This window comes from Perca fluviatilis, chromosome 10, assembly GCF_010015445.1.
Source record: "Perca fluviatilis chromosome 10, GENO_Pfluv_1.0, whole genome shotgun sequence".
In the NCBI taxonomy this organism is placed as follows: domain Eukaryota; kingdom Metazoa; phylum Chordata; class Actinopteri; order Perciformes; family Percidae; genus Perca; species Perca fluviatilis.
Genome location: NC_053121.1, coordinates 12,750,149 through 12,760,957, shown reverse-complemented (window position 1 = coordinate 12,760,957; position 10,809 = coordinate 12,750,149). Strand labels below are relative to the sequence as shown.

The 10,809-nt window shown below is 39.8% G+C and overlaps 1 protein-coding gene across 5 annotated transcripts; it reads left to right on the top strand.

The window, feature by feature from the left end:
* The first annotated feature begins 955 nt into the window (after positions 1-955).
* Positions 956-9,763, top strand: LOC120566266. 5 transcript variants are annotated; one of them, XM_039812583.1, is made up of 12 exons: positions 956-1,183; positions 1,960-1,972; positions 2,115-2,245; positions 3,773-3,899; positions 4,253-4,419; positions 5,027-5,180; positions 5,303-5,386; positions 5,559-5,732; positions 6,472-6,534; positions 6,822-6,884; positions 7,152-7,220; positions 8,916-9,763. In XM_039812583.1, exons 1-12 carry the CDS (start codon positions 1,172-1,174, stop codon positions 9,095-9,097), a joined length of 1,239 nt encoding a protein of 412 aa, XP_039668517.1. In that variant the 5' UTR covers positions 956-1,171; the 3' UTR covers positions 9,098-9,763. The 5 variants fall into 5 exon arrangements, with proteins under 5 accessions (XP_039668517.1, XP_039668515.1, XP_039668516.1 ...); XM_039812581.1 differs by having other exon boundaries at positions 5,291-5,386; XM_039812582.1 differs by having other exon boundaries at positions 1,953-1,972; positions 5,291-5,386.
* Positions 9,764-10,809: the final 1,046 nt, after the last annotated feature.

Genomic DNA, 10,809 nt, shown 5'->3' with positions numbered 1-10,809 from the left:
CGACTTTTCTCACCGACCATGGCCCAGAGCCCTCCTATACGCTTTTCCCCGTCCTTCTGATTCCTCGCGTCCTGGCACGCATTCAGGCCTGTCGGTCATCCTGGTGGCACCGGAGTGCACAAGCGCGTCCTGGTTCCCAACCCTGGCTGGCGGGGTCTTCATGGCAACTGCCGTGGCACAGGGACGCACTGTCACAGCTGGACGTTGCAATATCCCACCCCCTGGTTATAAGCCAGCGGATATGGGCCTGGTCGCTGAGCGGGAACACTTGGAGGGGCTGGGTTTGCCCACTGCCGTTGTACGCACTATCCAAGGCGCGAGAGGCCCCTCTACTACGGCCTGTTACGCTGGACGATGGTCCGCTTTTCCAGCGCTGGTATGCGGAGAAAGGTGTGGAACCCACATCATATCCCCTGCCCCTCGTGTTAACTTACCTCTAAACATTGGTGGATTTTCATCCCTTTCCTTCATCCTAATCATCACTCCGAACATGACCCTCACCATATCCTTCCTGTATCCTATATCCTTATTTTTAATTAAACTAATTTATACCTTACAAAGGCGTGGTCTTGTTATTGAATTAGTACTTAATCAAATTAACAAAACCAAACAGACATGCATTGAACCTGGAGGTTTTGGATGTCCAATTATCAGTCTAGATATTCTGTAGATAATCTTGAAATTCTGGTGGTCAATGATTTCAGATTAAGGGACTATAATGCACAGCTGATAGTTGTGCAGGGAAACTGCAGTCCGGTAAATGTGGATATGCTTACTTTGGTATTCTTTACCCAGATTTCAAAAGAGGTGAACTGTGTATTAGTGACGGTCATTCTGCCGAGCCTTGTAATTCGTCACAGAAATCACCCTTCATGCAAGATTAATTTCCCTCTGAAGACCCGCGCTATGAAAGGTTATAAATTGACTTCAATATTAACTAGCCTTGCCTCACCCGCTTCGAATGTTATCATTGGATTGAATGGGCGTTATCAGTGGTTATCAGCCTCATAGAAATGGGTCAGTAGGGGCCTGCTGCGCCTACTGGTAGGCTCAGAAGGCTGTTATCATCCATTCGCATGGTTAATCACGGATAAATACACGAGAAGACTCCAGATCCAATCCCAGAACAATCCAGGTCGCCGCTAACCGGAAGTCTGCTGGATAACGGCATATGTATACACAGGTAAGACCATTAAAATGAGAGCCTTTAAACTGTGAATATTTAGTCAATAAGCGTCAATAAGCGAAAACAATACAGAAAAAAATGTTTTATGATGGCGTGATATTAGTGTTGACATGAGATAATTGTTGCAATTGCGTTAGCTAACGTTATTGTATTATTAGCCTACATGCGTTACGTTAGCATAAAACGTTACTAATTAGCATGTTTTGTTTTAGCAAATGTCCCCATTAGCTTGACAGTAAGTAGTTTTCCACACTGTTCACAGTGTAAATAGTAGTTTTCCACACTGTTCACAGTGTAAATAGTAGTTTTCCACACTGTTCAGTGTTAATAGTAAGGCCTATTGCATGTAGCTGCTCATTAACGTAATCATACGCCTATTGAGTGAAATATTCAAACCCAAAACGTATTTTTATGGTTGCACCAAGGATTGCACCTGTAGCATTGTGGATACATCAAATGGACTCCAGGTGTCCAGAGTTTCATTGTATATGCATATCCATGAATTTAAGCCTGCCATGTTTGTTATAAGATGACTGTCAGTCTATTAGTAATAGATAGACTGTGGTGTCTATGTTGCTTATTTGTAAGTGAGCATTGAGGGAGGCTACCCTAAAAATTCATTGTTGTCCTGAACATTGAACTTCAAAAATAATACCCAAAAGCATAGGTCTGTCTGTCTCTATGTATGTTTGTATGTCTGTCTGTCTGTCTGTGTAACGTTAATACAAATCTGTCATGTGCAAGTTTCTCTCTGTTTGTGTTTCGGGTTGAAGATGGCCCAGAGAGGTAAGCCTTACAATTGCTAATCTAGGAGCATTAGGCGAGTGTGTATGAGAAAGATAGTATGATATTAAAATACATAATTAACAATGACACTTGTTTATTACTGATTTATTGCTGACCAACTTTTTCTTTATTATTAAACAAGAGAGAACACAAATTAATGAAGAACAAAGGGAAACTTTGAAAACATTTTTTGAGGATGGAATGACACGGGTTGGTTCCCCCCTCATATCAAGAGCTGCATCAGATACTGGTTTGGAAACCAGTGTCATAGAAGTAAGGTTTACTTTAATTCCACGCTTACAATCAACATATCAAATAAATACATAATTCTTCTGTACTACTGGTAAAAATCTAAAGTTTTTGTTAACATCCCTTCTCTTCTCTGCTTATCTTCATAGTTGTCAGATTTCTCTACCAACCCTTATAGCTGGCTCAGGTTTGCCTTGGACCAGCTCTTAGTTATGCTGTTATAGTTTTAGACTGCCGGGGCACTTCCTTCTTTTGACACACTGAGCTCCTCTCTCCTCTCTCTATCCATCTGTGTGCATCCATGTCCTAGAAATGCTTGTTACTAACCTAGCTCTGGGGAGCTTATTCCCTGGAGTCCTTATGTTTTCTTACCCAGCAGTTTTCCTTGGATTAGGATGGCAACTAAATCATGGTTGCAGCTGCTGCTGGGGTCCTGCTCAACGCCCTGCTATGCCCTGCAGTGCCCTGTTACGTCCTGCTATACCCTGCTACGTCCTGCTACACCCAGCTACACCCTGCAGTGCCCTGCTACGTCCTGCGACGCCCTGCAGTGCCCTGCTACGTCCTGCTATGCCCTGCTACGTCCTGCTACACCTTGCAGTGCCTTTCAGTGCACTGCTACGCTATAAACACACACACACACACACACACACACACACAGTAACTCTTGGGGGTAATTATTGTAATTGTATATAACATCATTCTGCTTTACTGCTGGTAAAAATCTAAAGTTTTTGTTAACATCCCTTCTCTTCTCTGCTTATCTTCATAGTTGTCAGATTTCTCTACCAACCCTTATAGCTGGCTCAGGTTTGCCTTGGACCAGCTCTTAGTTATGCTGTTATAGTTTTAGACTGCCGGGGCACTTCCTTCCTTTGACACACTGAGCTCCTCTCTCTTTCCATCTGTGTGCATCCATGTCCTAGAAATGCTTGTTACTAACCTAGCTCTGGGGAGCTTATTCCCTGGAGTCCTTATGTTTTCTCACCCAGCAGTTTTCCTTGGATTAGGATGGCAACTAAATCATGGTTGCAGCTGCTGCTGGGGTCCTGCTCAACGCCCTGCTATGCCCTGCAGTGCCCTGTTACGTCCTGCTATACCCTGCTACGTCCTGTTACACCCAGCTACAGCCTGCAGTGCCCTGCTACACACTGCTATGCCCTGAAGTGCCCTGCTACACACTGCTATGCCCTGAAGTGCCCTGCTACGTCCTGCTATGCCCTGAAGTGCCCTGTTACATCCTGCTACGCCCTGCAGTGCCCTGCTACGTCCTGCTATGCCATGCTACGTCCTGCTACACCTTGCAGTGCCTTTCAGTGCCCTGCTACGCTATAAATGGACGGACACACACACACACACACACACACACACAGTAACTCTTGGGGGTAATTATTGTAATTGTTGGGTATTTGTAAATTATAGTGTGGTCTAGACCTACTCTATCTGTAAAGTGTTATGAGACAACTGTTATGATTTGATACTATAAATATAATTTAATTGGATTCAGTTTAATTCGTGTAATTCTCTTTTTTTGTGTTTTCTCTCTTTCAGAACTGGATTGGTAACTACAAGAGGTCCTTTAAAGCTTGTTCTAAGCCAGGGCCGCCAAAACAAAAACTTTACACAAGAGAGCTGTCACCGTACAATCTTTTTTGTCGGGACATTCTCAAAAACAAAGGTGATGAACAATATTTAATTGATGCTTTTAATTGTTATACTAAATGGACTGTTGTTGTACATAGCGGCCCTGTTTACATCAGGGGTTCACAAGGGTCATTAAACAGATTTTCAAGAAAGTATTTGCCAAGTATTTCACAGACTCAGTGTAAGACTGCTGTGTCTATTGAAAAGAATCATCAGGTGATCTACTGCAAACGTTATATTGTTTTTGCAGCGTTGTTACAGGGTTTTATAAGCCAAGTGAACCAGTGTGTTGGACAGATTGACAGATTTTCTCTGTATGAATTTACTATATAAAGAGATGCTGACTCTATGGTGTTAAGTTTTCTGTTCATCTATTTTTGTTCTCAGGCACAATGAATGACATTAAGGGTAGGTGGTCCACATTGAGGGAAGATGTGAAGAAGCAGTATGTTCAGGAGGCAGCAGCACTGAAGGCACATGGGCAGTCACAGGACCTTAGCCCTGAGATGAGAGATCTTAAAATAAAAGGGCATCTGAAGAACCTGAAGTTAGAGGTTTGGAAAGAAGCTTTCTTTGCTAGGCATTAGTGGTATCATTATAGTATTAGATGTAAGGATGATTGATGGCAATTGTGATGTGAGCAGTACATTGTGACAGACAATTGGAGTGTTTATCTGTAGATTATTTTAGAATTTCAAATGAATTCATCCCAAATAAACATTCCATCTGATTTTTAAACATCCAGGGTATACTAAATCAGGTCCTCCGATGATTCACGTACTCAAACCATATCCATCCAAATGTATGTTATAAGCAATTATTAAACATGAAATGGCAAGCATAAAATAAATAAAAATAAAAGAATAAACACTGTAAGACCACAATTAATCTGTAAAACAAAGTAGTTGGGTCAAGTGTTTACAAGGCTATCGGCATCAAATATTCTCACATTAAAAAGATTGTCGAAGGCTTATACCACCCCTCTCAAACAAAATTTTTACTGGTTGGGCTAGTCTATTCAGATCAAGGTGGTCAATTGAAACATTAGTAGTCACATACGGCTATGAGTCCATTAGAATTAAAATTAACGTTTGTCCATTTTGTTTATAATCAATTATTTACTATTTTTGTGGTTTGCTTGTTTCTCTAAATATTATAAAGGTGTCCAAGCTTGAGGCTCTGGGTGTGGAGACTGCCATTTTATCTTTTGACACTCAAAAGGCCAGCTTAGAGGTCTTTGAAACGAGTAGCAAGAAAGCCACTGTGTTCCTTGACTCAACGGACACAGTGAACAATTTTGCACTGCATTTCAAAGGTAATATTTGTTGTATGAAAGTCCACAGAAATGGACTCAGCCCCATAATAGTGCAAATATACATAAAACAGTTTTATGGAATTAATTGTTGTCTGTTTTCACATCTGCAGCCAGCTCCTCAGCCAGCTCCTCAGCCGCAGCACCTACTAAAGAGCCCATCAGTGTGCTTTTGAAAAAAGTACAAGATCTTTTCAACCAAAGATATAGTAAGCATACGTTCAAACACTTTTTTATTATCAAATTAATAAATTATGTATCTAATGTACCCATCAACCATAAGATTATGACACTTTAGCAAAACTAGCTTTCAACAGGAGGGAAGTCAGAATTATCCAACTGTGTAACATGTGCATGCATATGTGTGCCCATGTCTTTCAGAGGAGGCCGGAGGTACTGGAAGGCTCCCCTACCTATCCATTTTAAATAACGATGATGTAACAATCAAAGTTGCTGGGCTGCCCATTGGACTTGACCTCAAGAAGCCCTCCTTCTACGGAAGAAACCAATTAGAGGCCATTTTGGCAGCTGCTGACCAAATTTCATTTGAAATAAGTAAGTGATATTAACAGTGGCTGTTGTCTTTCTTCACTTGTGTTCCTGCAGACCATTTGGCTCTATGCAAAGTTGGGAAAATAAGTTAACTAAAGAATAACACAGGCCTTCATGTGAGTCTTTGTATAGTGCTGGGCCATTGCAGACATCCAGAACAGCTTTATTGCATTTGCGTCTTTGACAGTTTGTAATGATTGTTACAATATTCCTCAGTTGGAGTTTTCATCATTATGGGGGGTTCAAGTCCCAGTACGGACCAAAGTACAGATTGTGGATTGGTAGATCTAGAGATGCCAGTTCCTGGGCACTGCCAGCAAGGCACCGCACTCCAACCCACTCACTCTGACTCTCCATTTGTGCATGAATAGGTCCTGAGCATGTCTGTGTGTGTTTCAGGCCTGTGTGTAGTGATTTCTAACAAACAGAGTGTACATTGTAATTTCCCCACTGGGATCAATAAACAGTATAAATTAATTAAAATGATAGTATAACACGTTTTCTAAAAAGGTACCTCTCCAGAATATCCTGTAAGTGTTTAGTTGAATGTGACTGGGATGGCCCTTGGCAATGGTTTACATATTTTTCTCATTTTGCTCATTAAACTATTAACTATAAACTATTAAACTAATCTTCATTGATAGTGCTATGTGATTATTTGTTCTCCAGTAATGCGGGAAGACCAATTATTTGTTATGCTCATATTACACATGTTTTCCTTTTTCCTAAACATATCAATTAGATACAACACAATGCAACCCCACTGACATGGCAGAGGGAATGTCCGAGCACATGGACGCAGAAGGTACGCTGAGTTGTTTTATTACCTCCTGGGCACTGCCAAGGTGATCTTTAGCAAGGCACCGAACCCTCCCAACTGCTGGAGATCAATACAAAATATGAATTAAAAAATGTAATTAAATTTAAATGAATATTTAACATTAAACTTAAGAAGCACATGTCACTACATATGTAACTTTTGTAATTCAACCTCATTACACAGCATATTTGACCACTGTCCACATGTCTGATGCAAATTATATGATGAAATTTTCACCTTTGTGTCATGGTTGAATGTCCTTAAATCAACAGACACAGCAGTTTGCATCCAAAAGAAGTCAGTGGAACAGATCTTTGAGGCTATGTGTGGAAATGGTATTTCTTGCAATCTTAATACATTTTGAAAAACAATTGCTACAAATCATTTACTTGTTTGAAAATTACAATATATAGATACAATATTTATCCAAGTGACATTAAACAGCTTCTATAAGCTTGGTATCCTGATCATTTCACACTTTAAATTGGCTGTTGAGATTTAGATTTAGATGTTTACTATAACCATTGACAGTATACATTTTAATTAAGAATCAAAATTTGCATCTAGAAAGATGTTATTGTGTTTTCTTTTATGTTCTTTAGGTGCACAGCAGATGGAAGGAGAGTCCTCAGAAGCCACTAATGTAGCCATTGTGATGACTGAAGATGAAGGTATCTGTCCAAACTGTGGTTATATATATTTAACCAGGAAGTCCAATTGATACTAATAATGCCTTTTTCAAGCAGCAAAGATAAAAACAAGTAATTTCAAAAGGTTACAATACTGCAATATGTAATCACAATTATGTTATTACAGGTGAAAACTGGTTGAACCTAAAATGCATTTGAAAAAAAGAAGTTGAAACAACTGAAAATAAAATATAAGAACAAAGGTTCTGACATGAAAATTGGGGATATTTCCATGTACAACTAAAAAGGCCAGGGGCCTCATTTATAAAACCTGTTATGCAAGAAAAAGTTGCGTGAAGCACGGTGAAATTTGTCGTCGCAACATTCCTCGCAATAGTCGGGATTTATAAAGAATTTCCATGCGTAAAAATGTTCCCAGTTTTCCGCAACCTTTTGACCACACGTGTGATCATGCGTAATGCTCCCAAAGTTTTGTAGACAGTGTTTTAGTGAACTCCGATGGTATGCCCGTTTTCCGAACCTAACCCAGTTATGGTTTTCCTGAACCCAACAATCCCGTTCTTGCTAAACCGACCCAGAGCCGGTCGCAGAGCCCGGCGAGGGGCTGCCAGCAACGGGGCGGGGCAGGGGATCCTCCCACACAGCTGCTCTCCCCTGCCTCTCCCCGGGAAATGTGCTGTGTGTGTGTGTGGTGTCTGTGTGTGTGTCTCTGTGTGTGTCTATGTGTCTGTGCGTCTTAATGTGGTCGTGTCTGATTGTAGGTGTCTGTGTGTGGGAATGTTGTCTTTCTGCACCTGCTATTCCCACAAAGTTACCAAATTGTTACATTTCAAGCACTTTCACCTGTTTTGCACCAATAATGATCCAAAATCTTGTTTCTATTTTTTACCTTTTTAATAGTTGAATTTCCTTTCTCACAAAAAACGAAAATTATCATATGATCATAAATGTGATCTCACAGGGGTAAATGGCAAATATGAACCATAAATGATGTATATATCATTGGTAATTGAGCTAAATCTGTTAAGTATTAAGTTTGTGTAACAAAAATATGAACACCACACAAGGGTTAAAGCTTCCAAACAGGATTTAGTTTGGATGTTCTACCTCTGTTAGGAGCACATCGATCTCACAATCACTGAATCGGATTTTTTCCCATTTTTCCGTTTCGTGATTGGTGATCAAGGGCTCCTTTCAAGGCTGGAATATTCATTGATTGATTATCATGGACCTTATTAGGACAATTTTTGCAAACAAAATCTTTCAGAATAGAATCTATGCACAGTCTTATAAATGAGGCCCCAGGCCTGTTATCTATGGAGAAAAAAACGACAGTTTTGTGTTTTCTGACCATGGTAACTATTGATAAACTGAGGTGCAGGTCACCTGATAAAATGTGTCACTAAATAATTACTTAAATTATCTCCCTGATTTAACATTTTCAGAAATTATTTTTTCATTTCCCACCCCCTCAGCCCCCTCTGATTGTCAAACCAGCTCAATTTAAATGTCAACTGGGCTCCACAGTCTTTTCTGACTTATTTTATTGTTATTTAACTTTGCTTGGTGTTTAACCGTTAAAAAATCTGGGAGATTTTCATTTGGCAAAAGTTGTAAATGAAATGGCTGCCTTAGAGACATTGTTTTATATATGTTAATGATTTCAACTAACTGGTTTCACTTCCAAAATATTTCTGTATGTTTTTCTTTCGGTAGATGGAGGCAATTTGTGCTGTGTCTGCCGCATCCATTTTGACGACCAGAAGAAGAATGCTACAAAGAAGTGGCGTTCATGGTCTCAGTGCTCAGTGTGTCAATCATGGTCCCACACTGCCTGTGGTTTTAAAAGAAGCATGTGCCTTCATTGCCAGGGTCAACACACCATGCAAACACCCTGATTTCTAGCAGTCTATATCTAGGTCCATTGCCACCGAAAATTCCACGGATGTCCCTCATTTTCAGCTGATGTCCGTCCCCTTCCTGTTTCTTTGTGTTGGCAGTAGTTTTTGTGTTCTCTGCAGGGTAAATCCAGACAGCTAGCTAGACTATCTGTCCAATCTGAGTTTTCTGTTGTAATATTTACGTACGAACGTACACAAGTTTGAGGTTTTGTGTTGATGGCCCCCACTGCATCCGTACAAACACACACACTCCGTTTAAAAAGAACCCTGGAGTGTTTGGTCGGAAAGTCCAGCTTGAGTGAATTGAAAAAATCAGTGAAAGCTCATTTGAACTCTGGTGCATGTCTGTACGGATTGTATATGTGTATACGGATTTGGCCGGCAGCCTTGAGTTTGACACGTGATTTAAAGCCTGTTAACATTTATTAGGTGCCTGTTCATCATTTTCATTAAAATAGACTCCTTGTGAATCTTGCCTCTACATGCCTTTGGATTACACTTATATATTTTAATTTACCCTAGTTAAGATTCTTTGTACTTTATTGTTGTTTATTGGTTCCATCAATGTGGTCCCTTTCAAACCGTACAATGTGGGGAACATTTAAAGTTATATTGTAATGAATTGAGTATACCTGTTGGAAATAAAAGGTATCCTATTTCTCAGTTTCATTATTGGCTTACCTATTCAATACCCAGGGTCACTGTATGATTTGATGTTTTACATAACTTAAACTTATTTTCCACAGTCCTACTACCCAGACTGTTAGAATGTCCTTGTTTATTGTCACTAGTAGGTATTTTGCAAAATTGATATTGAAAAGAGGGTTTATGTCAAAGGGATTAGTAAACTTATGAAAACGTGGGCATACAGTTGGAAGACTACACTTTATTTCTAATTTAAAAATAAATTAAAAAATAATGGTTGGATTTTCAAATGTGCAGCATGACATTAAGTATCAAAAGAAAATATGAAAAGTACAACAATTGATACATCAACAAGATAGAAGAAGAAAAGCTACAAGCAAAGAAAGGAAAAAAAAAACATAAGATAAAAAAGATACAGAAACGTAAGTACGCTACACAACACAACCCAACAGCTAGCACAAGACAACCATTGTTTTCATTGGTTGCTATGGACGCTGCTTTAGCTGAGGCTGAAACCATTGACATATGGCTGAAACCAGCTAGCTTGCATCATGGCTTGCATGACGTACTTCCGCTCACAAGTATTCTTTACTGTCACGTGTTAAGCTTTTCTTTCTAACGTTTTAGAGAAAATATGAAAGTGTCGCGTGACAACTCAACAATATGACGGGTTTATGTTAAGGATATCCGTTTTAATTATTATCCATTGATTCTGAGAAGTACATTTTATTACGTCAGTTTGGATAGCGGAAGGCTAGGGCGCGCTTGAATCATGGTTAGAGCTGTCCGCCGTGGAGGGGCTCCATTCCATTTCAAATTGCCGCCCGGTCGGGCCGCAACCCACATCCAAATGCCACTAGACTATATCTCTATTAAGAAAAGACGTTTAATAGCCTGTGATTGTAAAATTTTATTTATGTCATTTGATTGTATACTTCAAAGAATATGTCGCTGGGGATATGTTACTATTAAATCAGCGTTCTTGAAACATAAAACAATTTCTACATAGGCCTACCATCTGGTTGGATTTTACAGTACTAGGCTAAATAGGCTATGCTATAGAT

What these genes read in the sequence shown, in the direction of transcription:
- LOC120566266 (XM_039812581.1), top strand. An exon ending in TCTTTTCAACCAAAGATATA is followed by an intron (nt 5,387 to 5,558) that starts GTAAGCATACGT and finishes CATGTCTTTCAG; the next exon opens with AGGAGGCCGGAGGTACTGGA. An exon ending in TGAGGCTATGTGTGGAAATG is followed by an intron (nt 6,885 to 7,151) that starts GTATTTCTTGCA and finishes TATGTTCTTTAG; the next exon opens with GTGCACAGCAGATGGAAGGA.